The sequence below is a fragment of the Malaclemys terrapin genome, chromosome 6, assembly GCF_027887155.1.
Source record: "Malaclemys terrapin pileata isolate rMalTer1 chromosome 6, rMalTer1.hap1, whole genome shotgun sequence".
In the NCBI taxonomy this organism is placed as follows: domain Eukaryota; kingdom Metazoa; phylum Chordata; order Testudines; family Emydidae; genus Malaclemys; species Malaclemys terrapin.
Window position 1 is genome coordinate 132170075 of NC_071510.1, and position 27430 is coordinate 132197504.

The 27430-nt window shown below is 42.4% G+C and overlaps 1 protein-coding gene across 4 annotated transcripts in view; it reads left to right on the forward strand.

Annotated features, from left to right (window-relative positions):
• The window catches only part of UNC13B (unc-13 homolog B), a 380304-nt gene that overhangs the window by 211147 nt on the left and 141727 nt on the right, over window positions 1–27430 (forward strand). For 3 of the 4 annotated variants that reach the window (XM_054031597.1, XM_054031595.1, XM_054031596.1), the window contains 4 exons: window positions 12685–12731; window positions 18132–18210; window positions 19833–19907; window positions 20521–20740. In XM_054031597.1, the coding sequence (XP_053887572.1) occupies window positions 12685–12731; window positions 18132–18210; window positions 19833–19907; window positions 20521–20740 (421 nt within the window). Of the gene's footprint in view, window positions 1–5205; window positions 5229–12684; window positions 12732–18131; window positions 18211–19832; window positions 19908–20520; window positions 20741–27430 lie in introns of all 4 variants that reach the window. The other variant, XM_054031594.1, reaches the window with a different exon arrangement.

The window sequence follows — 27430 nt, forward strand, 5'->3', positions numbered from 1 at the left end:
TTCTTAAACCTTGGGTCGAGTGCTGTAGTTATCTTTAGAAATCTCACATTGGTACCTTCTTTGTGTTTTGTCAAATCTGCAGTGAAAGTGTTCTTAAAATGAACAACATGTGCTGGGTCATCATCCGAGACTGCTATAACATGAAATATTTGGCAGAATGCGGATAAAACAGAGCAGTGGACATACAATTCTCCCCCAAGGAGTTCAGTCATAAATTTAATTAACACGTTATTTTTTTAATGCATTATGGTACTTGTATGAGGTGAACAATAACAAAAAATAAACAAAAGAAATAGTATCATTTTTACAGTGTAAATATTTGTAATTAATACACTTTGATTTTAATTACAACAAAGAATACAAACTATATGAAAATGTAGAAAAATATCCGAAAAAAAGAAAAAAAAAAGTCTGGAATATGAGGGCAAAGCTTGAAGTTGATGTGGAAGTGGAGAGGAAGCTAGTGAAATGAGGGGAGGTAGACAGAACAGGAGGAGAGGGGGAGTTGGGGTTGGCCCCAGTGTTTCGGATAGCCTGCAGCCAGTTAAGGATGATGTAAAGAGGCCACGTTGGTTTGCAGTAGGTGAAGTGAGAAGAGATGATGAAGGTTTGGGCCAAAGTCTTCGAGAGAGGGCAGGAGAAAGTTGTTAATAAAATCTGTTCCATTAAAAAGGGATTGATCTGGTGTTCATTTTCTCAGGAACTGTTATAACAGGGAAGCTGATTTGAGGTGTTGTGGTGCTCTGTCTCACTATGGGTAGCTTGTTATAGATTTCTGAGTCAAACCCTGTTTTTCAAGGTCACCATACTCAGAATGCAGTGAAATATGCCTTGCCAACTCATGATGCTGGTTAACATCTCAATTTAAAAATAAAATCTTTTTCTGTTTTTACAGCCTTTATAAGTGTCTAGGTCCGCTCCACTGGTGACCTAATCCCTCCTGCCTGCCTCTAAGCAACTCTGACCTTGAATTATAGTTGTTTATATCTTAGTTTGAAAGTTTAGTTCAAGATATCTAATAGAGACATCTGGTAACGATGCAGTGAAGGAACAGAAATAACCTGGAAGGTATTAATAAATCATTGTGTGTTCTGGTGAAGGAATCATTGGTATAAAGGTTTAAATGACTTATAGTTGTACCCAAATGCAAATTACCTGAACAATTTAGAACTTGACAGATGTATCTAAATAGTGACTGTGTTTCAATTGAATTTGAATAAAAAGAAATATCCTCTGACAAATTGAGGAAGCTCAAAATTGAACAAGTCTGTTGGATGGAGTTCTGCGGAAAGGGTTGAATTAAGTATTTATTTTTGGTGATGGCTGGAGGGCAAATAATTCTAGGCAGGGCTGGTAGCATTGCCTTTTATTAAGGGTGTCTGACGCGTCCCATTACATTACTTTGCTTTCAGTTGCTTATAACTTTGCCGAACATTCAACCAGTTTGACTGATATTTTCCATGCCAGGTGTCTGCCTGAGGCTGATTATTATTTTTTTTTAAGCCAAAACGTTCAGCCTTTTCCAAGAACAAGTGGAAAATACATTTTGCCCACATTAAATTCTGGCATTTTTTTCTGCTCCATTGCCACATGTTTTGTAAGTTGGCAGGGGGATGGCTTTTGTTTCTGGGAAGTACCTATTCCCATCCCCGTTTTAAAAACAATCCATTAAACAGCAACAAAAAACTGTCCAAATTTGGCCAACTTATAGGCCTTTGAAAAACTTGAGTTCACACTTGCTCAGTAGAGCACCGTTCTATTTTAGAGGCTAAATTCCCCAGATTCCCTCTGCACTGAGCATGCTCCAACCCCAGGGCTGAACCGGATTTTCCTTGCCATTGCAGCTCTGGGCTGCTGTGGGCTGTGCCAGATCCAGGTCTGGGCACCTGAATTAAGAGCAGGGAGCCTCTCTCTCTCCTTGCTCTAAATCAGCGGTTCTCAACCGTGGGTCTGTGGCCCCCTAGGGGTCCGTGAGCCCTTTCGGGGGGCTGTGGAGTCCCGCAGCTGAAACCCGGTTCCCCCAAGCCCCCCCATTCCAGCCAGGAGCGGTGCAGGGGCTGAAGTCAGGAGCCACACTAGGATCCCCCCTGGCTCGTGCACAGCCCCTAGCTACCTCTTGCCTGCACCCTAGCTATCCCCTGCTCGCACACAGCCCCTAGCTACCCCCTCCCTGAGCTATCCCCTGCCCGCACACAGCCCCTAGCTACCCCCTACCTGCATCCTGAGCTATCCTATGCCTGCACGCAGCCCCTAGCTACCCCCTACCTGCATCCTGAGCTATCCTATGCCTGCACACAGCCCCTAGCTACCCCCTCCCTGAGCTATCCCCTGCCCGCACGCAGCCCCTAGCTACCCCCTACCTGCATCCTGAGCTACCCCCCTGCCCGCACACAGCCCCTAGCTACCCCCTCCCTGAGCTTACTGTGCATTGCCCATGAAGATAATCAGATTTACTGTGTCTCAGTATTTTGAGGTGCAGATTCAAGGAGCTGAATAAATTCATATGCTCATACTGGTGTCCATCTTGGTTTCCATATCGTCAACATTAAGATAAAAACATCATTGAATATTATGCTTTTGAGGACTCTAATTATCTTATACACACAGATTTTTTAGCCAGTCCATCAAGTGTAGTTGTTCAAACATAGCCTAAAACTAAATTAACATTTTATTTGAATTGAAATCTATATAGAAGTCTGTTCATTAAATTTTTCTGTTACAATATTTTGATTTTGTAGTCATACATATTCTGATCCAGAATCTCTGCTAAAAGTGTAAGTTTTAGCTGCATTCTTGCTTGTCATTTGCATAAAATGATTTGACTTTCAGTGATTGAGTTGAAAGTAGCTTGTCTGTTTTAATACGGTCTTAGTGATCGCACATATGTAATTACACCCTATATAGAGTAATTTTACAAATTGTTTTAGCATTCAACTGATTGCCCCTAGTTGCTATGCGTACTTGACTTAGTGCTTGTTTTCTCTAAAGTCATTTGATTCCTTCACACAGACACAGAGCTATTGCACTGGAAGCTTTGTGAAATGGCCCTTTGTGTACCTACGAATCACTGTGAACTAGAAGTGCAAGTAACAGCTAAGAGGTTGCATGACTCCTGCATAACTTCACTAATGTTGGAATTATTTTTTAAAGTACAGTACCTCTTTATTTTATTTTATTTTTGAGAGACTAGTTTTGCTATAGGAAACCCTCGGATTTTTTATTCATTAAGTAAAAATCTTATTAAAAACAGAAAAGGTCTTTGCTTAGAAAAAGTCACAAAGAAAGTAAAATGTATACCATGGAGACTGCCGTTCTGCCGACAGACAAAGAGAGGGTAGGAAGAAAGGAAGACTTTGGTCTTTTCAAATCAAATGTATAAATACACAGATACACCTAAAGGAGAATACTCTAAGGAATTCCTCTTGAAGCTTTAGCTTTTCTGTGACCAAGAATGTCTCATTCCACAGTTGTTGCCATTTTCTGATTAACAGAAAAATTAGGAAAGGAGGAAGCATGTTTCCTGATTTCAGTATTTATTTCCCCCCATTTATAAAGTGCCTAGCCACTGTCCTAGAAAAGCCAGGGAAAGCAGATGAATCTTGTAGCCTGCCTTGAAAAGGCCACTACTAGGCTGTAGCAGACCCCATTAACCATCCTTAGGCTGTGCCTTAACCCTCTGACATAGAATTTGTTCTGTCATTAGGATGAAGAAACCAGGAAGTGAGGGGAGAGAAATAAGAAATGCACCTCCTTTCTGTGATGAATGGTGCAAGTTATCTGTGTCGTGTGAAATTCCTGCTCCCTGTCTGGTAGTAAAGTAATACAAGTTATGCAGGAAAATGGCAGCATCCGTGCAAAGACTGAGAAAGTGGTAACTGCCTGCTATTCTGGGCCCCATTTTGAAAGGTATATGTATATCCTCCAGGATCGAGCTCTAGCCTGCTGTGGCATGGGGAGAGGAGCACTGCACCCAAACATCCTCAACCTTCCATCCCATCTTTGCTGGGAGGGATCTTTACTGGCTTCTACTGCTTCATTGCACTGCCACCCCTTGCGGTTGCGCTCTCTGTAAGACACCAGGTGTACGGTCCTCAGAGATTCCGAGCTTGTAATGCTTCCCGTGCTTGAAAGCACCCCAGAATGTATTGAGCAATGAGCTGGTGCTTACCCTGGGCGTGCAGATAGGGGATGGGAGCTCTGTTGCTGTTGGCTGTATGAGGTAGGAGGCACTGGCCATATGAGCTAGTGTTGTTTTCAGGTGAGATGGATAGGATGAAAGAGGGATGGAGAAGTGCAGCTAGGAGAAAATTGGGGGAAAGAGTGGAAAGAAAGATAGGGATATGAAGGAACGTTGGTAAATAACACAACAGACTGATGGACGCTCTCTCTCACTCCCCCATGTTCACACACACAGATGTATTTGCATATGTTTCATAGCATAATGACCTCTGCAGTGGTTCATTCAAGAGAGCCAACCTTTGGCAATATGCTAATAGCTGATGGTGCCACCTAACTGAAAATGGTCTTTATGGAAAAGATAAAAGGGCCACTCTAGCAAGATCAATACTACTTAGGGAAGCTTTATTAGTGCACTTGCAGGCAAAATTCAATAACTTTATATCAGAAAAAAGTCGTTGAAAAATGCAAGCTTGAAAAATGTTCACTACGGTTTTAATAAATGGAACTATTTTACCCCTCTTGATTTTCTTCAGCATTCTGTTGCTTAGGCATTTGATCTAAATACAAGTAATAACAGAAGATAGACTTATCATAGAAATATGTCATGTCCAGACTAATCACCCTGGGACTATTTAAGAGGGTCTTCCCTCTTTGGCCTTATCTGGCAGGCAAGCATGTAAAGTGTGTGATACATAATTCTGAGAAGAAAATTGGATTATGAAAAAGTTAGTCTTTTTTTAATGAAAAGGGAACTGGAAGCCTTTTTGTTGGTTTAAAAACTATTTAATATGCGTAAGAACATGAACCCCGATGTTATAACTCTAATTAAAAATTATCCACATTTTAGCTAAATAGACCTTAGTATGTAAATATTCCAAACAAGCATGTAAAACCTTCCCACTGCACGAACAGGTCTTGGACTCTCAGCAAAGGTTTACTCCAGTTTTCAAAACTCTGTCGCAAAGTCCATGGCAGAAATCTACTCTAATAACTCTGTTCTTCTCCTTCCTCTCTTTTTCTTTGCAGAAGGAAGTAGAGGAGAACTTCAGGTTATACATACTGTACATTCTAACCAGTGTGTCTCTTCCTTTTCTGAAGCTCCAATATGTGTGCATGCCCTGTCTAATTGTAACCAGTTGCTTCAGCTGAAGCTTTCAGATTCTTCCTGAGTTTAGCATGTTTTGGTTTTCAGAGGAATCGCTAATAATGTGTATGAGCAAAGAAGAGTCTGTTCAGTGCGGGTTACCTCTAAGGAAAAAATATTCATACTTTATAGGTTGAGAGATTCCTGAATGATACTCTGTGATCTGTGTATGTATACACAGGTGCAACATTAGCAAAGGGGAAGTGGTTCAATGTAAGTGTTTTATCAAGTGTTTTCTAGTGCCCCATTTACTTTCTGCACCTCTTGATAAATTGAGTGGTTCCCGTCCACACACTCCATCACTAGCATCATTTCATTCATCTCTCAATGGCTTCTGTATAATTATTGTATTTAAAACCTGAAACTACCATTTATCGGTAGTAATAACACTGGGGTCAAGCGATATTACATGAACTGGAATACGGGTTGGCTGTAGATTCCTTAGCTACTGTACTGTATATTTTCCTTGGAATTAGTGTCCTGTGTTCCAATATACAGTGTAAAGGATACAACTGTGCCATCAGTACTTAGATGTATTTGCTAATCTGAAACAGTTTGCTCTCCAGTCACAGGACCTATGTTGAGATTTGCATCACTGCTTGCTGCCATTCAAGTACACAGATGGTACTGGGTTTAACTGTGTGATAAATGTTTGTTCCCCTCTTTCTCTCCTCTCCCCACATGGAGTTTTTCGTGGAGTGCTGTGCAGTTTCTTAACTTCTAGTGCAGAGGAAATTCTGCCTGTCCTAAAAACCTTTCATTCCTGTTTCAGTTGCCATTTTGGTTCCCTTCCTGTCTCACTGTGGGCTACGTACTCGCTGCATGAACTGCTTTTCATGCTTCCAGCAGCAGTCTGAACCTCACGTGGCCATTTGGCTCGTATGTGGAACAAATCTCCTGAGGTGCCACATGGTTCCCTGAATTCAGAAGTTTGAGCTTTAAACTTTAGCTTAGTCACTTGTGCGTCAACTGCTTCATATTACCGCACATGACCAATAAAAAACGGAATGTCTCGTCTGTAACATTTTCTCTGAGGTTAATCCTCTGTCATCTTCCCCCTTCCATGTAAAAGCATCCGATACCTGCCAGGCTGCTGAGTCTTCTACGTGGAGAACTGTAATTGCCTGAATTTGGTTATTCTCCAGCTGCCCCTGGGATGACAACCTTTCCGTCAGTTGCTTAAGCTGATGCCATTGTCACATTACGGTGAAGTTTCTTTGCAGATACGGGGGCGTGGATGAAATGGTCACCTTTTGGTTTTCTGTAACTTTGAACATCATGTAAAATTGAATGAGCGATCAAGTCAGGTTAGTTGGAATCTTGGTGCAGCGTTTTAATAACTGTGACCATTTGCTCAGTCTGAGCTCGCCAATGCCTCTGAAAACACATGCTCAGAGGTTCAGTAGGGGTGCTGACACAGTCACTCTTACCCTAGCATCTTGGTCCTCCTGATTCTCACAAAAGCAAACTTAGACATTGGCATTTGTTTTCAATGTTAATAACTTAACTTACTTGTATTCAGGTAAGGACACATGTAAAAAAAAATAATTTTAACCTTGGTGCTTCTTCAACCATTTATGTACAGTGGTTTTACATATCAATATGGTTTTCACTTATGCTGGTAACTTGTTTGATGCAATGTTTAAGAGGAATAGAAGATTAAATGGGTTTTAAAAAGGAGTGTTTTTCCTTTGTTCCTGGAGAGAACTGGCAGCTCGGTACTGGTATTGTTACTTTTCATCCATTCCAGACTTGGTGTGTTTGTCCGCTGGATGCATTTGTTTCTATCATGTGTATATCTCTCTTTTAAAATACTCCTCTACAAAAGTGCTTAAATGTTCCTTTCCTCTCCATTAAAACACCTGCTTTTTTTGTCTGAAGTAATTTGCACTGTAGAATGCAATGCAATCTAATTATTTCAGAATAATTAGATCAGAGGACTAGTAATCCTAGCTCCTGCTGTATCTGCCTAGGCAAAGCTCTCATTACACTCAGTGTAGGCTTCAATGAGAGTTTTGCTTATTTGAGCCTAAATGAGCAGCTCTGTTAGTTTGGCTCATTATTCCAAAATATGAGCTGTGGTTTGGTTTCTCATTAGGGTTATTGGTTGGTAGGAGAATTGAGTTACAGTTTAAGTAAACTCTACTGGGTGTAGTGTTCACTACTGTGAGTGGTCCCACGGTTTTACATGCGGTAGTAAGCACTATACCTGGTGGTAAGTGTTTGCTGGACCAGGTCCCAGGTTTGTAAAATTATTGCCTGTCAGTATGAGAAGTATTGAACAAAATGAACAGGGATGTAATGATTCAAGTTTTATGTACTTAAGTATCTGTTTAATGCTCCATTATTGAAATATATTTTCACACATTCATACACTTTACCAAGATGGATAGTAAAAAATAATGTTCAGCATTAAAGGAATAGTTGGGCTGGATTTTGCACTCCTTCGTGTGTTGAGTGGTTCCTAGCTTTCAGCAGTCCAAGTTGCCACTTGAGGAGTGAGGGACAACTCAATGAGCGTAAGGATGGCAGAAATGTTGATTTTTTTTTTTTTTAACTAGAAATAGTTCCTGAATGGTTTTGCATGAAGGCTTCGGTTGTGGATACTCTGGGTATTAAAATGTACAGGTTTTCCTTGCTTCCCTTTCCTGCTTGGTTCATGAGAAACAATGGCTAAAATGCCAGCCATCCTTTGGAACTGCCTTCTCCTTTGTCACTTAGTTTGTCTCCTGGTCCCACCCTGTTGAGTATTGGACTTCCTGGCTTGAGATAGATCTGGCTGTCTCAGCTGCAGTTTGTTCTGAGAGCGAACAACTGCTGTCTGCCAAACCCTAAGAGTTTTGTACTGACTCGAACAGTCTTGTAACTAGCAGCCTGACCCAGGCCTGTAGCCGGCTGCTGAACCATTTCCCTTTCCTGGGAAAGGTGCGGTGCTACCTTCTGACAACAAACTGCCAGGCTGAAGGGAAAACGCTCATCCGTTCTGGTAATTCCATTCTAACAGCACTGCAATCTGACATCTCTGCCCTCGACAGGCGAATGTAACTCTCTGCAAAATGTCACTAGGTGCTGTAGGGTATATTATGATATGTTACGTTCTCTCTCTGCTGAGGTAGCACCTCCTGAGGTACATCTAACTTCAACTAATCCTAGCTGCAGGAAATGCATCTTCCAGTCCCAGAGTGCGCTATGGCCATGTCTGTGTCTGTGCATTCTTCTGGGTAGCTTCCTTTGGTGTCAGTGGAAGCTGGGCACTCCTCTGAGAGCAGAATTTGGCCCTTACTGTCAGGCAGATTTTAGAAATATTAAATATTCTGGACAATATTTATGCTAGTGTTTTAATCTCTTGAAAACTCGCAAATTATATTTAGTACACCTCAGATGAGCTAGTCAAATACTTTTTCTACCACTCTCTGTATCTGAGAAGTTATTTTCAGCAATAAACCACAGTTAATTTGCATTTAACACATTTGGTCGTTGATTCTAGTGGAAAAATTGCTTTTTTGCCCCTGCTACCAGAACATTAAATTGCTATCTCCAGCGGGCTTGACAATCCTATTTGATTTAATAACTATATTCTTTATTGCATCTTCTCCTGAAGTTTATAGAAAAAGTGTGGGAATTATTCCTGTACTCTTTTTTTCCTCTTTGAAAGGAAATACCTGTTTATATTGTTCTCTAGATTTCCAGGGTCCCCTTGTGTCCCCACTCTGCACTGTCAGATCACCTCAGTGGGACTGTAGCGGTCTGGCTTAGATGAGGGGGTATTGATGGCGTGGCTTGTACGGGGGCACCCAGGAAGTTGTGAAGAGTTCTAACCCCCTCGCAGGAATGCTCCTTCTCTCTGCAGATGCCCCAAGATCTGTGAGGAAACTCTGCTATCTTCAGATTTCAGTAGGGCTGGCAGCTCATGCCTCTTGCTTGTTCTGCAGGCCTTCACAATCCTATATCATCAAAGTTGGGATGCATTGGGCTGCAGGGGGGAGGGATAGCTCAGTGGTTTGAGCATTGGCCTGCTAAACCCAGGGTTGCGAGTTCAATCCTTGAGGGGGCCAGTTAAGGATCTGGGGCAAAATCAGTACTTGGTCCTGCTAGTGAAGGCAGGGGCCTGGACTCGATGACCTTTCAAGGTCCCTTCCAGTTCTAGGAGATAGGATATTTCCATTTATTTATTTATTAAAACTTATATATATTTAAATCAACGGAATGAGCAAGGCATGTGCCGAACTTTGTTTGAACTGTCTGACTTTGGTGCAGCATTTGCCTCCATCCTGTCTTCATCTGTTTAATCCAAGTTCGAGTGTACACTTTTCAGGATAGGAGTCTTGTTTTCTGTCTAGACAGTGTCATGCACACCAATGAAGCTATAGAAATAATAAATAGCAGTAAGGAAATCGGATTTCTCATCCCGGAGAGGTTGATGATTCAAACTGAGTGGAAACTTGTTATGTTTTCTAAGTACCTTCAGATCTTCCATGGAGGGTTCTTCAGGAGTATGTGATTCTCTCCATAATTTCTGTTGTGCCCGCAGGAAAGAAAGAGAAGAATCTTCCTTTCTGGTGCTGTTGTTTACTGTTTTCTATCCATTATTTGACTGGAATGGACTTGCTGACAGATGTCCCTTTACCTTGACGGGGATTCTGGAGAGGACACCCACTTTTAGAGAAAGGGTGCCTGTTACACTAACCATCATTGCAGTCTCTGAAGATAATGACTTCCACTTAGGTTTTTCTTTTCTGTACAAGTGGTGTATATACTGTCAGCAAATTAAGATTCATACTGACCTAAAATAATCACTCTTAAATGTTATGATCTCTTCCACATACCCCAAATTTACCATTAGAAAGTAGTTATTCAGCTTTGAAGATGAAGTTCTGGAAGGGCATGAGCTAGGGTTATCAATTTCCTAATCTCACAAAACCGAACACCCTTGCCCTACTCCTGCCCCGCCCCTTATCTGAGGCCCCGCCCCCTCACTCCATCCCTCTCACTCCGTCACTCGCTCTCCCCCAACCTCACACATTTTCATGGGTCTGGGGCAAGGGGTTGGGGTGCAGGGGGGATGAGGGCTCCGACTGGGGATGCAGGCTCTGGGGCGGGGCTAGAAATGAGGGGTTTAGGGGGCTCCAGGCTAGGACAGGGGGTTGGGATGCGACGGGGGTGAGGGTTCTGGCTGGGATGTGGGCTCTGGGGTGGGGCCAGGGATGAGGGATTTGGGGTGCAGGAGAGGGCTCCGGGCTGGGGCCAAGGGGTTCGGAGTGCAGGAGGGGCTCAGGGCTGGGGCAGGGGGTTTGGGTATGGGAGGAGGTGCATGGTGTGGGCTCCAAGAGGGAGTTTGTATGCAGGAGGGGGCTCAGGGCTGGAGCAAAGGGTTGGGGTGTGGGCTCTGGGAGGGAGTTAGGGTGCAGGAGGGGGTTCCAACCTGGGGCAGGAGGTTGGGGTGCCGGAGGGGGTTTGGGGTGCAAGCTCTGGCCAGGCGGTGCTTACATCAGGTGGCTCCCGGAAGCGGCCGGCATATCCTGCTCCTAGGCAAAGGGGCCAGGGGTCTCTGCGTGCTGTCCACACCCACATGTGCCACCTGCGCCCACAGGTGCCGTCCCTGCAGCTCCCATTGGCCATGGTTGCTGGCAAATGGGAGCTGTGGAGCTGGTGCTCAGGGCAGGGGGAGTGCATGGAGCCCCCGTGGCTGCCCCTGTGCCTAGGAGCAGGAGAGACATGTTGGTTGCTTCCAGGAGCTGCGTGGAGCTAGGGCAGGCAGAGAGCTTGCCTTAGCCCAGCTGTGCTGCAGACCAGACTTTTAGTGGCCCGGTCAGCAGTGCTGACTGGAGCCACCAGGTGTTGTTAGATGTTTGCCTGCATGTGCGTGTTCTCTGTGTGCCATCCCAGCTCTTTGCAGATAGTTGGCACAGCAAACCTCAATCGAACTGCCCAATGATCACAGGATCCGTTAAGGTGCGAAGGCGCCCAGCCAGATTTATTGTCGACGAAGCACGGTAATAGCACCTGGCAGACTGTACCAGGATACTAAGACATGTCTGCCCGTGACAAGCTTAGTGAATGGTGGGACTTTCCATTCCCCCCTCGGCTGATTCTCCCTCTGAGACTCCATTTTATACAACAGTACAAACAAGTTATGTATTGCCCCTCTGAGGTAGTTAGTTTATACCCTCTGACGTAGCCAGTTACCACCCATCACCTTGTACATCTCTATCCATCACACTGTCATCCTGACCTTATCTTTAGGAAGGGTCAGCGTGTTCCTGTTATCTTTGGGGAATGTGCTGGTATCAGGGTGTTCTGGTACCTTCTGCAATGTGTTTGCGTGAGTGTTTTGTGCTAGCACCTCTTAGGAATGTGCATTTTTGCAATATCAGCCCTGTTCTTGCCAGATTCAGCGAGCAGGGCCTGCCTCTGGCTCACAGCCTGACTTTGCCTTATATCAGCAAAGCTTTGACCACTACTTTATCTCAGGCCTCATACCAGCCTCTGATACAAGGGCTTTTGTTTCAGGCCCCCTTTCTACTACACCAGGGTCCCTTTTCGACGAGGTGGTCCGGTCAAAAACCAGATGCCTGGCAACCTTAGCATGAGCCCCAAGAGTAGGTTAGCAATAGACAATAAAGGTACCCTTTTTTTCTCCGGGGATAGTTACAGTAAACAATTTCCCTCTGCACAGCAAATTTTACTGGTCCCTGAAAACCTGACCATAGTTTACCCCATTGTGCCTCTGGATTGCAGCTGTCTCAGTTCTCAGCTGGACACCTCATAAAAACTGTGTGTCCCTGGATACCCTGTGGAGTACAAAGCTTTTGCACATTAACTTAAAGGTGGAGTTTTAACAGCAAACTGAAGTTTTTGTTTTGTGGCTGAAGAAGGCCTTTATATTTGTGCATGAATAAAATAACAGTAGGTTAAGGTATTCCTTTGCTAAGTAAATCAGGGTCACTTATGTTTGTAACTTCATTCTGTCCCTCATTTGTGCATTTCTTACAGCTTGTTTTTAGTTTATAATAAAATATAAATGTACTCCGGTTGGTCTAGAGCGATAAAGAATTCTTTGGCTGGGTGGGGAAGGCTGGAGTAGCTCTTCTGAGTCCCCTTTTGAAAGGGGAGGTGCACTGAACAGGCTCTTTTGGTCCCTCTTTAGGTGTTTGATGAGATCCCATCAACTGTTTGTGTATCCCCATGACCTGTCCTGCCTTGCTGCAGTCATTTGAGGTGCTTCTGGAAATGGAGTGTTTGTGTGCATTTACCTGCATGAAGTGTGCTCCATTACACCTCTCCCCAAACCTTATCCTGCTGATTTATTTCAGGGTTTCTTCTTTTGTAAGCTAACTTTTTTTTTTTCCCCATTATTTAAGGGTCAAGATGATGGAGATCCATCAAAACCACCTTGGTTCAAAGAAGGGTAAGTGGGGTTTTGGACTTTTTAATTTTCCATTTTAATTGTTTCGGTGTTTTCTCTCATTTCACTTAAGCAAAAGTATAAGCAACATGCACTCTGTAAATTGCTTTTAATGATTCTCTTAAAATGGTAACACTTTGTCATAAAGGCGACCATACTGCCCCCAAGAGCAGAGTGCTGATACGTTTCACAGCCTCCATTTAAATTGAGAGGAAAGTGGCATAGCCGTAGTGTAGTATCGTGCAGCTATTCGTGTTGAGACCTGGGCTCAAGAATGACGTTGGCACGACTACACCTTGTTTGTAAAGTGCTATATGCAAACATGTATGGTGATAAGTATTCATAGACCTTTCTATCCAAATTGCAGTGGTAAAGTGCTTAAAAACTTAGAGCAGGCTTTGTATGCTATCTTGTTCTCTGAGTCAGCCAGGTAGCTGGCCACATTGGAAAGGAAAAACAGCATCTCAGAATAAATGTTGAGTTCTACTGATGTTCAGATGTCTTGTCCTCACTCCTGAGAAAATGGAACTAAAGAATGGTGTGAAACTTTCCTATGAGTGCAGCCATGATGGCAAGGAGAGTAAGCAGATAGAACTGGAGGGACTTGGCAAAACTTTGCAAAATCTCTTTACTTCAATAATGGTCACAACTATTAATCTATAACTCGTCAGCGTGAGGTGAGTTGCGGTTTCTTCACTGTGTAGTATGCTAGCCACAGCAACTGGAGCTGGCAAATTCTGCTTACACGTTGAGTCAGCGTGATACTTTCCATATTGGGTGTCACCATTGTAGTTTTTTCATAATGAATTCGAGTTTCTTTAGGACAAAGACGTGGACACATTACATGCTGCTTGATTTTTGTGTGTGTTCTATTTGGATAGAAACATATGGCTTTGCTTTGTTTTTTCATTCTCTCTCGTTGCTTGTGTACAGTACACAGTAGGCATTGATGTGCAGAGGCAGTTTTGTCCTGAAATCTCAGCACAATATTGGTTCTCCCTGTGTGTAAACTAGATTTCATACCACTGAAATAGGCTTTCTTAACCAAACATGAAGTTAAACTGAATAAGGCTTCATTTTACAGCTCTTTACTTTTTAGTAAGTGTTTTGCAATGTTGGCTCTGTCACAGAGAGCTTCTTGCCACACCTGCAGAAGCCTAGTGCTGCCTAGCAACCTTCTGCTTTCCAAAGGAGCCCAAGTTTCTGCTGAAGAGGTTGGTGGAGAACTGGCAATTAGCAGTAGCAGAAGATAGTGATTTATTCTAACTCTAAACAACACCTTCTACTCCCTTTTTAACAAGGAGTTTGTATAATAAATAGACCAGTTCACACACTTAAGATGATTTGCTGGCCTGAAGAGTAGAAATTATACTTTTTGAAATAATTACTGATTTAAAATGATTTTTGTATTGAACAAGACTTGTACTATTCTACAAAATTTAAATTTGTGTCAGACAAATAATTCATTTAACATTTCTTCATTACCCCCAGAAGTGTGATGTTTAGCCAAACTGCAATTTATATACTGTATTCTGCCGCACAAAGAACTTCATTAACAGATAACTCAGGTTGAAAGGGTGTTAATGCCTAATACAGCTAGCACCAAACCAAATGCATTGGTTCTGGGAATGGGCAATGGGATGGATCACTTGATGATTACCTGTTCTGTTCATTCCCTCTGAAGCACTTGGCATTGGCTACTGTCGGTAGACAGGATACTGGTCTGACCCAGTATGGCCGTTCTTATGTTCTTATACGATGGGAGGTCTAATAAGAACATATTTAAAAATTCAGTCTTGGTTTCTAGGGTTTTGAGTTCTTGAACAGGAAAGCAATTCTCCCTACAGAATCTGGATGGGAAGGTAATGAATATGGTGATTGTGGTGGTGAGCCATCATGCCCCTAAAATCATGGTGAAATGTGAGGAAATAATAAGGTTAAACCTTAGGACTTTGTGGTGCTCCCCTGTCACCACTTCCATCAGTGCAGTCTCCTTTGTAACAAGCCCGATGTCAGTGGAGACCCATCTATTGTTTCTACCAAGTCTGGTGTAACCTTGGGTTGTAGTGGGAGACAGAGGATCATGGCTGTGGAAAAATCCATAAAATTGTCCCCTACTCCCGAATCCGTCAAGGCCTCATTGTATGGGAAAGGCCTGCTCAACCTGCAGGATCTGCAATTTCAGGGAAATTTGTAGAAGGTGGAGGTAGATGAGGAACTCCTAGTTTAGCATAATTTCAGGGTTTCTCCCTGGTGGTACCCAGGCTTGGGTTCCTGACTGGGGTGTGAAGTTAGTCTCTTCCCTGTCATCAGGTTAGCATGTTTTTTGACAGGACACTTGGCTACTGTATGCCCTGCTCCTCCCCAATAGAGGCAGGGGTTCTCCTGTCTTCTGTGCTCTTGTTCACCCAGCGATAGGCGGGGCCGTCCCATGTCAGTTGGCAAGGACTTGACCAAGGCAAGCTCACTTGGTGCTGAGGGCTGAGCCTTAGGTAAGTGCGGGAGGTCGGAGGGCTCCTCCTACGTTCCAGTTGCTATTCGTGCAGTCTGATGTCTATCCGGATGCACAGGCCCACGAAAGCCTCTAACCTGGTGGAGAAGGGGGTCCGCCTGTGCCAGCTTGTCTTTTAGTTCTTCACAAAGGCCAAGCTGAAATGGATGGAGGATAGCGGCACTGTTCCAAGTGGCATCTACAGCCAAACATCTGTACTGGGCAACATAGGAAGGGCCTGACCCCAGTTTTTTTTTTTTTTTTTGAACTTTCGTAAGGCAGTCTCTGCCGTGTGGGCTTTGTGAGGGTCATTGAAAATACTGGCAAACGCTTGTAAGAATGACTCCCCGTTGGTTAGTACTGAGTGATTCTGCTCTAAAAAAGAAGAGGCCAGGGCCAGGCCTCACTCTATACTAGCCTCCACTTTAACTTGATCTGTTGACACATTTTTGGACTGGAGCATAAACTGGAGTCTGCATTGGGTAATGAACCTGCAAAACTTACTGCACGTCCCATCATGCCTCTCCAACAGAGGCACTCTGGGGCCGGTTATCCGAGCCGGTGTTGTAAAAGAAGCCGAGTGGGTACCTACAATTGCTCCGAGTACTGTAGCTTGCTGCTGCTAGGAACGATTTCTCATCTGCAGATGTCCTACTTGGTCCTTCAGTTTCTAGTTTTCTGCCTAGAGGGTTAAGACACCTTTTGTTTGAATGAGCCCAGTTTACCAAGCAAGCCCAATCATTCTGTATGACTGCCCTGTCCTCAGTATAATCAGTTCTAACCACTCCACCAATCTGTCATTCAGAAATGTTACCAGTAGTGATTTCCAGATCATTGATGAAAACGTTCAATAGCATTTGGTCTAGTACCATACCCTGTGGGACTCCACTAGAAACATTCACATTTGATGATCATTCTCCATTGACAACCACTTTTTGAGATCTGTCAGTTAGCCAGTTTTTAATCCACTTGAGGTGTGCTGCATTGATGCTGTATAATGCACATTTTAAAATAAGAATGCTCTGCAGTAGTCAGTGAAATGCCTTACAAAAATCTAAGTCTGTTACATCTACAGAGTTATTACTATCAGCCAAATTTGTAATCTCAGAGAATAGTGGTAGTGCAGTGGTGGGAAAAGGCTCCTGTGTAGCATGGCTGTGGAGTTTTCAGCTCATTCAAAAGAGAGACTTGGAAGCGCCCATGGAGGCCTGTCATGGTGGTCCATCCCTCTTTTCTGGAGGAAATCAGGGTGTTCGCTTGAAAAGTTCTGGTTTTAGTTTACGTGTAGTGTAACCCCAGGGATATTAAAGGAAAGCCCATTTGTTCACATCTAGTGCTCTGCAGCTGTTGTAATTAGCACATTGCCTTCCACCTGGTGTTGTGTGAATGCATGCAGTGGGTTTAGTTAGGCACTTAACCACCAGTGACAAGCCACTGTGAGCTCAAACCTACATTTGCCAATGTCCTCACTTAATAGGAGTATTGCGATTTGTTTTCTTCACCAAGGAAAACCAACTGTACCAGTTAATACTACACACTGTAAGTGTTGCCAAGGAAGCCAAGGAAATGACTCTGGTTTCCATGGAAAGAACGCAGCCATTCACTCCACTGCCCACTTTACTAACGAATGGCTGGCACTTCAGTGTGGGAATCTATAATGTTTTAAAATCTCTCTCTCTCTATGGAAAATGTTTGAGATTTAAAGGCAATGATTGTTTCTGTTACAAGAATCCTGCAATTGTCAGGTAACGTGCTTGGAAAAGAAAGTATACTAAAAGCTATCAAACTTTATTTTTGGAGAGGAGACTCTTTCTTTTTTAAGTTTTTGATTTAAAAAAAAATATTGCATCTCTTCTGGATGCTGTAAAATGAATATTATTTTATCATTTTGCAGCAATTGTATTCCTCTTGTCTATGAATCTTCATGCCTCTACCTGCCAGCTTAGTGATAGTCCTTGGTGATGAAATCCATCCTTGCCCCGAGGTTTGGAATATTAGAAATAGCCTTGGCATCATAAACATAAAAAAGCTAGATAAATGCTTTCTCCTTTTCCCCAAAATATGGAATTTCCTCCCAAAATCCTAAAGGCCTGAGGCCCAGGACTTACGTTCTGCACTGATGTGAATGACAGTAGGATATGACCTTTAGGCTGGTCATTCTCCCTTTGACACTTTCCCACCTCTCTCTCTCATACTATAGCAGTGTTCTGAATTCCTGAATACCGGTGGATACACAAAAAATGACAGGAGGCTGGAGTTAGAGTAAACAGAGTGTGTCTGTCTAGAGTTTGAAGTGTTGCTGCCACAATTTTGTGTGATAACTTCTGGCATTTCCTCTATCAATACTTGAGATTTTTTCTGAAGAAGAGATCAAAACTGATTTCATTGGAGGGTGGAGAGGGGTGAGGAGAGGGATAAGAAGGAGGTCAGCATGGTTTCCAAACCTCCAAGGAATTTTATGACATGAAGCTCAAAATACCAGCAATAAATTGTGGATGCAGCTATACCAAAAGAGTGCTTCTCAGCATTCAGAATTGACAAGGTTATTCATTGTAGTGTTTAACATTTTCTGTTTGTTACTGAGTCACATTTCAGTGTATTAATCCTTCATCGGGGGAGGGATAGCTCAGTGGTTTGAGCATTCACCTGCTAAACCCAGGGTTGTGAGTTCAATCCTTGAGGGGGCCACTTGGGGATCTGGGGCAAAATCAGTACTTGGTCCTGCTAGTGAAGGCAGGGGGTTGGACTCGATGTGTCAAGATTGATTCCTTCTGTTTACATTGATTACTTTATTAGCAGAGTGATCAATATTTGCAGGAGGCCATGTTTGGTTTCTACAGGATGGTTTGTGACAGTATCATACTGTGCCATTTCTGTGACCTTATTAACACTTTTCCCCCCTGCACTTCCAGGCCTGCAGGTGGTCTCTATGGCATTGACAGCATGCCTGATCTACGTAAAAAGAAACCAATTCCACTTGTCAGTGATTTGGTAAGATTTTTCTTTTCTATAAATATAATAATTGCTGTGGTCACTTTGTGTCTTGGGGCGCAATACCGTTTGACTCGTCAATTTATCTCCAAACTATAGTAGAAAATGTTAATGTCTATACTGATGTTTCAGAAAAATACTAGGTGCTAAGAATGTTAGAGAGAAATAAATCTGCCTACCGTATCTTAGTGTCTGTACACCGGAATTGTCATGCAACTTGAATGTTAAAAATTCTTCCCATCACTGAAACCTGTTTACACACTGTTAAATGTTCCTCTAGAAACCATACAAACAGGGAGGTCAGCTGGCTTTCTTATACTGATGGCATGTCAGATGAGTGTAACTTTTATGGATAGTGTTGAATATTGTATCAGGTACAGCTAATACATTAACACTTGGGAGAAGTTGCGAAATCTCTAACCTCCATACACTGATATCTAAATGTATTCTAGGTAAAGATAGAGAATTTGGTTTGTACATCTGTCATCTGACACATGCAGAGCCTAGGAGGGTATGTTTTACTAACTGCTTGTATACCTGGAAACTTAGTAATAATGGAATTAACCTATTATACTTCTTTTGTATGCTTTCACTCTCTCTACAGGCTATGGTAAGTGGCGCTAAAAACTGTCCACCACGTCTTTACCCGAAGTAAAGATTTTTTTACTTTACTTCCCCTCCACTGTTTTTGCTTTTTTATTTTGAATTCTGCCGTACCACAATACATGCATATGCCACACTCTGGCCCACCACATCACTGACTGAATGAACCTTTTCAGTCTTGTCTCAAGCGTCATACATCAGAGTAAGAGATCCCTCCTGAGAGGGTTAGCTAGCTTTATAAGAATCAGCAACGTCTTCTCTCATTTCCTTATCTGCCTTCCTACAGCTGGAGTAGCTTGCTGAAGGACCTAATCTGCTTTCTAGCCTTTTAGGTATTGGTTAGATGCCAGTGGCAGGTGCTGAAAAAACAGCAACCTAAGAAATTTAAGATTGCAGTCCCTCCATCATACGCAATGTGAAGGTAGCTACTTTGAGAAGCAGTGATGTTCATTATATTTGGGGATGGCCACTGAATGTAACACACAGACACATTCAAACACATGCTGCCCTTCCAACCCCATAAAATCCTCCCAAGATTTTAGTTTACCCTCCTCATTCTGACCCAATCCAGCCATCCCTGTTTGGAGCTCTTTCTAGGTGACATGGCTGATAATTTGATCTCCTTTATCTATGCGTGAACTTGAATGTAGGAGGTGGAGCATGAGTTTAGAACACTTTATAAACCTTGTCTGTTTTAAGGATGCAGGAGAGAATCCAGTTTTATCTACACTTCATACAGGGGGAAATAGTAAAACTCACTCCAGAACAAAGTGGATTGGGGCAGAAGGAAACATACATAGTTAACTAGATTTATGTTTTTAAAGTACACACCCTGACTCTTTCTGGGGCAAGGAGATTACCATTTGGAAAATGTAGCAGAGGGTGTTGACTTGTGTAGACTTTCTGTTCAGTACCTTTGCTGGTGACAGCATCTTCCCTTTTGTGCATGTACAAGTACGTGACCTCCAGTGAATGTGTGTACACTTTTGTAATGAATAACAGACACTTTCCCTTCTCAGTCACTGGTTCAATCCAGGAAGGCTGGAATTACCTCAGCAATGGCCACTAGAACTTCTCTTAAGGATGAGGAGCTGGTAAGTAGAGTTTATTTGCTCCCCGGGGTCTTTCCTAAACAAATTAATGGGGGGGCGGAGGGGCTGGTTCTGTGAATATTCATATTCTTCTTGGAGAATCAAGTGAGCATTGCAGGACTCAGACTAGGAGCATAGGTGTAAAGCAACCAGTATTACTTGCTTTTTTTAAAAATGTGTGGCAAATATGATATCCCAGATAGAACCTTAGAATAGTGCGTAAGGGTCTGATTTATGAACTAAGATATGCTGAGTAGAACTTGGTTATGTAGTGTGCTATTACACACAGACCTGACTTCTTTGCTTTCTGAATGCCATTGGCTATGGTTTATTTAAAGTAACTGTAAAAACTGATTTTGAAATGGTGTTTTCTGCACATCATTTCTACAAGGTCCTAGGTTTAGCATGCTTGGCTACCTCAGTCATGGCTCCATCAGGCATGACGTGACAAACGTTGATGATTTAATCTTCACCCTTTCTCTTTTTCATTCAAGAAAAATGATACATTCCCTAAAGAAAACAGTCGCATTATCCCAGGATGACTCTCTTGCCAAACAGTGCATGTTAACAGCATCCCAATCACAGACATTGCTTCGTGTGTGTTCTTGAATTGCAGAAATCTCATGTATATAAGAAGACCCTGCAAGCCTTAATTTATCCTATCTCCTGCACAACCCCTCACAATTTTGAGGTGTGGACAGCTACAACCCCTACGTATTGCTACGAGTGTGAAGGGCTCCTATGGGGCATTGCAAGGCAGGGTATGCGCTGCACTGAATGTGGGGTCAAATGTCATGAGAAGTGCCAAGACCTGCTCAATGCTGATTGCTTACAGAGTGAGTGGCTTTTCCTTGTAACATTTTGATAGTGGGGTGGGTGGGAATGGGGACTGGAGAAGAGCCATTTCCAAACAAGTTGTCCATAGTCTTTTCTAAACTGTGCACATATACAGAACCTCTTCATTGACGGTTTGTTTAGATCCATGCTAGTCTAACGACTGTTGAAGTCTCTCCGCTTCTATTAAAATTACTACACATTTTCTGAAATGAATGACATCTTGAAACTGTGCTCTACACTGCTGTTGTACTGCACTGCCACCACCCTCTTGCAGACACAAGCTGTTTCCAAGGAGAGAGAGAGATGGACTTGTGTTTTAAGGCACTGGTCTGAAGTACTATAAAGGAAGGTTCAATTCCTGGTTGTGCCACAGTCTTCTTGATTGACATTGAGCAATTCTGTGCCTCAGTTCCCCATCTGCAAATTTGGGATGGTAATATTCATGTGCCTTACAGGTTGGAGAGTGTTTGTTATGATGAATCCATTGATGTGGAGAGGCAGCTTGATCTAGTGGGTAGGGCACTGGACTTGATGTTCCGAGCTTGGCCACTCCTGCTGTGTGACTTTGAGCAAGTCACTTCTCCTCTTTGTGCCTGTTTCCATTCCCATCCTTTGTTTATGTAGAGTGCCAGCTGTTCAGGGCAGATGCTGTCTGCATAGCACAATGGCACCTTTAGTCACTACCTTCATACAAACAGCATGTTTGAGATGCTGGTATCCTATAGCAAATGAGGGCCATGTAAGAATCTAGATAGACACATAAGGAGTATCCCATCTTGCTAGTGATGAGTCAGTTAATTTTATTATTTCTGCAGCACCACATGACGCTTTTCAGACCAGTTCAAAGGGCCCTGCTACAAGGAGCTTACATTAAAATTAGATATAATACAGGCAAAGGAGAGGTTTAAGGGTTACAGTAGAGAATGAACCTAATCAATTATTTGGTGTGCTTGGAACAAATTAGTTATTTTTATTGCTGCATGTAATTAGGTTAGGAAAGATTAGACTTTTATCGATAAATGTCGGTAGATGTCAATTTTCTCCATACACACACAAACCAAGGAAAAAATATTTCTATTAATGATGATCAAAATGTACAGAAAATCAAAATAAGAAAAATGCTTCTTGAAAACTTTTAATATTAGTTTGACATAAGGGGTATTTACTTTGTAAAGTGGACAGTTTGTGTTTTAACCTTATAAAGCTTTAACTATTTGAATCTGTCCCCACTGTCATAAATAATTGTCTAACCCTCCTATTGTCTGATCCCTGCCTACTTTACAACTGTGAAAATTTAAATTAATAAAAATAAAAATGCTTAAAAATAAACATTGATGTTATCCGTCAACATTATACAAAAATAAAAACCAATTTTTGACAAGCCTATATATAATGCTATTTTTTAATGTGATCTATAGTTTAGAAGTATTGGGTCAGCCACAAAAGTACAATATCTTTAAAAGGACATGGGATGAAAGTTTCAGACATCTTAACTCCTGAGTTGGAATGTCTGTCCCTGTGGCAGGAGTGTTCATGTTTACTCTGGGTTTTCAAGGTCAGGTTTGTTTTGTTACAGTTTGTTTCCGCAATTTACCAAAAAGCATTGTTAGTTGTACAGATGGTCTTCAGTGTTGAGATGAAGAGCCATTGAAATCCTTGCACAGTAGCCATTGTTAAAACATTTGCACCTGGAGATAATTAAAATCCATATACATGGTACTGTGACATTTTTATAGCATGGTGCCAGTATAAAAAGAAGTTTGAACTCTAAGGAGAGCCAAGGAAAAATAGGTTTATAGTAACCAGAAAAGATGAAATAAAGGACATTGAAATGTTGAGATAATGGGATTAAAATCAGCATTTAAGAAAGGGCTAAGTACTAAAGGAATGCAGCGAAAACTTCATGCAGAGGATAATTCATATGTGGAATAGAAGCAGCAATTGGGAATGTATTTTAATAAATTGCTATCCATAGACTTGAATTTAAAAAACGGAGAACAAATAGAAGAGAGAGGGAAACCTGTGTGAAGCTGGAGTTGTGGCCACCTCCTATCAAAATCTGCGGCTATGTCTACACTGCCCTGCAGTTTGGACTTCGGAGGGGTGAATAGCAGCGTGCATCTAAGCGCTGTGCGGTACCTGCCCCATGCGGATGCTACAGGTGCAAACTAAAATGTTCCTAGTTTGCATTAATAAAGTCCTCTTTGAAGAGGACTATGTTAACATGAACTAGGGACTCTTTAGTTTGCATCCTCGGTATCCATACAGGGTAGTTACAGTACAGCACTTCGGTTTGGAGTAGTATTCACACCCTTTTAGTCTGAACTGTGGGGCAGTGTAGACAAGCCCTAAGTGTGTGATACTTCAGTGAATAGTGTTGTGTGGAGAATGGTGACTAAGTGCAGCGAGATGGAGATCAGGAAACATTTCGGTGGGGGTAAAGTTAACTAGTTTAGCCATGAGAAGTTTGGAGAGTTCATGTGGTCTCTGTGGATTTAGTTCAAAGGTGCTTGGCAGCCCAGTAGCAGAGGGAAACTGATGCAACAGGGTAGAGATAATTGATGGGCTAGCCAGAGTGTGGAAAGATGCTGAGGGCAGGAGTGTAGTTGAAGGTGGAGAACATAGTATCAAGAGGAGGAGGGGACAGAGACAGAAGGAGCTGTAGAGAAATTGGAGAGGTGGTGATGGATCATAATGTTTAGGTGTAGGGTTGGGATAAGCGCACAAATATTAGGGCTGAAAAAAGTCTCCTATGAAAAGGCTTTCTCCTGAGTTTTCCAGTATTCCCCGCTTTTGCCAGGTTGGTGGTAGTATTTCTGTATTTCCAATTCCTAGCTGAAGCTTGCAAGGGAAGAAGGTGGAAAATATAAAATAAATATATAAAATATATATATTTTCAAACTTTAGATACGGTATAGGTTGAGTATGTGGAATGAGCAAAGGTCCCAGCTGGCTTACTCATCTCTAATCATAATAGGGATTCCTGGAGAAAAAGCAAGAATTGAGATGAAATAAATGACTTTGAACTTTCCCAGCTGTGTTAAGCTCAGATGTGTGGGGCTTTCTTTTAGCAGGGATCCTTATTCTGACAGTTTGAGAGCATGCTCTCCAAATGTATTTTCACTAATTCCACATAAGTCTACAGGATAAATGGATTTGCAGTGAGCAGGGTCACAAAACAAATGCCATTTTTTGGATGTTACCTTGAAATTTTGAGTAGTTGCCTGAGGTTTTGTTTTTTTGAGTCAGGAACTCCTGTACTTACTGAATGGAATAAGACTATTGGACATATTGTACTGATTCTCAGAAACCAGAAAGATATTGAGATTCCGTGGAGACCTGAGTTCAAATTTGCTCTGCATAGCGTCCTCCTTTCTAATCTAAACCGAATCTAGTTTTTGTTGGTTATATTATGGTGGTGCTCAGGGGCCCTAGGTAGGATTGGAGCCTCATTGTTAGCACTATACAAACTCTGGTAGAAACAGTATCTGCACTGAAGGCCTTATTACCTCAGAAGACACATAAAACTGAAGGAGAGAGAAAATATCAAAGTACATAGATTTTATCTACTGTTAACCTTTCAACATATATTTTTTGCGCCTATCTGTAATAGATTGGCTGGCTGATTTCTTGTAGGCGTCATAGAGAGTGAGGGTAGCTTTTTTTTTATGGATCAGTCCATGGAGGACATTCCCAGCATAGGGGATGTCATGGAAGAAGGCATGCAGATGTTTGAGGGATAATATGTCTAGATTCTTATATGGCAGTTGTCACTGTAGCATCTGGTTTATAGCTAGTATTGACACCAGTCTCTTGTTTCCAAGGAATACAAAGTTCCAAGTTCTATCTTCTACAGGTATTTATAATAAGTCTATTGCTGTGATATGAGCATTAATGTGTACAGTAACTCCTCACTTAAAGGCATCCCGGTTAACGTTGTTTCGTTGTAACGTTGCTGATCAATTAGGGAACATGCTCGTTTAAAGTTGCGCAATGCTCCCTTCTAACGTCGTTTGGCAGCCGCCTGCTTTGTCTACTGCTTGCAGGAAGAGCAGCCCATTGCAGCTAGCTGGTGGGGGCTTGGAACCAGGGTGGACCAGCAGCCCCCTATCAGATCCCCGCTCCCCTAAGTTCCCTGTGCAGTAGCTGCCCAGCAGGCTAGCAATTGCAGCTGTCCCTCCCCCCCACTGCCATGTGCTGCTCCTGCGAGCCTCTTGCTTGCTGTGCGGGGGGTGGGCAGGGAGGGAAGAGGGGGGCTAATGTCAGGGTGTCCCTCTTCCCCCCTGCTCCTGCACCCCGCTTACCCCATCTTACAACTAACAAAATCATCCAAAGCCCAAGATTTGGTAGTCATGGGGGACTTCAACTATCCAAACATATGTTGGGGAAATAACACAGTGGGGCACAGACTATCCACCAAATTCTTGGACTGCATTACAGACAACTTTTTATTTCAGAAGGTTGAAAAAGCTACTAGGGGGGAAGCTGTTCTAGACTTGATTTTAACAAATAGGGAGGAACTCATTGAGAATTTGAAAGTAGAAGGCAGCTTGGGTAGAAAGTGATCATGAAATCATAGAGATTGAAATTCTAAGGAAGGGTAGAAGGGAGTACAGCAAAATAGAGACAATGGATTTCAGGAAGGCGGATTTTGGTAAGCTCAGAGACCTGATAGGTAAGATCCCATGGGAATCAAGACTTGAGGGGAAAAAGAAGTGAGGAGAGTTGGCAGTTTTTCAAAGGCACACTATTAAGGGCCCAAAAGCAAGCTATTCCGCTGGTTAGGAAAGATAGAAAATGTGGCAAAAGACCACCTTGGCTTAACCACGAGATCTTACATGATCTAAAAAATAAAAAGGAGTCATATAAAAAATGGAAACTAGGACAGATTACAAAGGATGAATATAGGCAAACAACACAGGAATGCAGGGGCAAGATTAGAAAGGCAAAGGCACAAAATGAGCTCAAACTAGCTACGGGAATAAAGGGAAACAAGAAACCTTTTTATCAATACATTAGAAGCAAGAGGAAGACCAAAGACAGGGTAGGCCCACTGCCCAGTGAAGAGGGAGAAACAGTAACAGGAAACTTGGAAATGGCAGAGATGCTTAATGACTTCTTTGTTTCGGTCTTCACCGAGAAGTCTGAAGGAATGCCTAACCTAGTGAATGCTAATGGGAAGGGGGTAGGTTTAGCAGATAAAATAAAAAAAGAACAAGTTAAAAATCACTTAGAAAAGTTAGATGCCTGCAAGTCACCAGGGCCTGATGAAATGCATCCTAGAATACTCAAGGAGCTAATAGAGGAGGTATCTGAGCCTCTAGCTATTATCTTTGGAAAATCATGGGAGACGGGAGAGATCCCAGAAGACTGGAAAAGGGTAAATATAGTGCCCATCTATAAAAAGGAAAATAAAAACAACCCAGGAAACTACAGACCAGTTAGTTTAACTTCTGTGCCAGGGAAGATAATGGAGCAAGTAATTAAAGAAATCATTTGCAAACACTTGGAAGGTGGTAAGGTGTTAGGGAATAGCCAGCATGGATTTGTAAAGAACAAATCGTGTCAAACCAATCTGATAACTTTCTTTGATAGGATAATGAGTCTTGTGGATAAGGGTGAAGCTGTGGATGTGGTATACCTAGACTTTAATAAGGCATTTGATACGGTCTCGCATGATATTCTTATCGATAAACTAGGCAAATACAATTTAGATGGGGCTACTATAAGGTGGGTGCATAACTGGCTGAATAACCGTACTCAGAGAGCTGTTGTTAATAGTTCCCAATCCTGCTGGAAAGGCGTAACGAGTGGGGTTCTGCAGGGGTCTGTTTTGGGATTGGCTCTGTTCAATATCTTCATTAACGACTTAGATATTGGCATAGAAAGTACGCTTATTAAGTTTGCAGATGATACCAAACTGGGAGGGATTGCAACTCCTTTGGAGGACAGGGTCATAATTCAAAATGATCTGGACAAATTGGAGAAATGGTCTGAGTTAAACAGGATGAAGTTTAACAAAGACAAATGCAAAGTGCTCCACTTAGGAAGGAACAATCAGTTTCACACATACAGAATGGGAAGAGACTGTCTAGAAGGAGTATGGCAGAAAGGGATCTAAGGGTTATAGTGGACCACAAGCTAAATATGAGTCAACAGTGTGATGCTGTTGCAAAAAGAGCAAACATGATTCTGGGATGTATTAACAGGTGTGTTGTGAGCAAGACACGAGAAGTCATTCTTCCGCTCTACTCTGCGCTGGTTAGGCCTCAATTGGAGTAGTGTGTCCAGTTCTGGGCACCGCATTTCAAGAAAGACGTGGAGAAATTGGAGAGGGTCAGAGAAGAGCAACAAGAATGATTAAAGGTCTTGAGAACATGACCTATGAAGGAAGGCTGAAAGAATTGGGTTTGTTTAGTTTGGAAAAGAGAAGACTGAGAGGGGACATGATAGCAGTTTTCAGGTATCTAAAAGGGTGTCATGAGGAGGAGGGAGAAAACTTGTTCACCTTAGCCTCTAAGGATAGAACAAGAAGCAATGGGCTTAAACTGCAGCAAGGGAGGTTTAGGTTGGACATCAGGAAAAAGTTCCTAACTGTCAGGGTGGTTAAACACTGGAATAAATTGCCTCGGGAGGTTGTGGAATCTCCATCTCTGGAGATATTTAAGAGTAGGTTAGATAAATGTCTA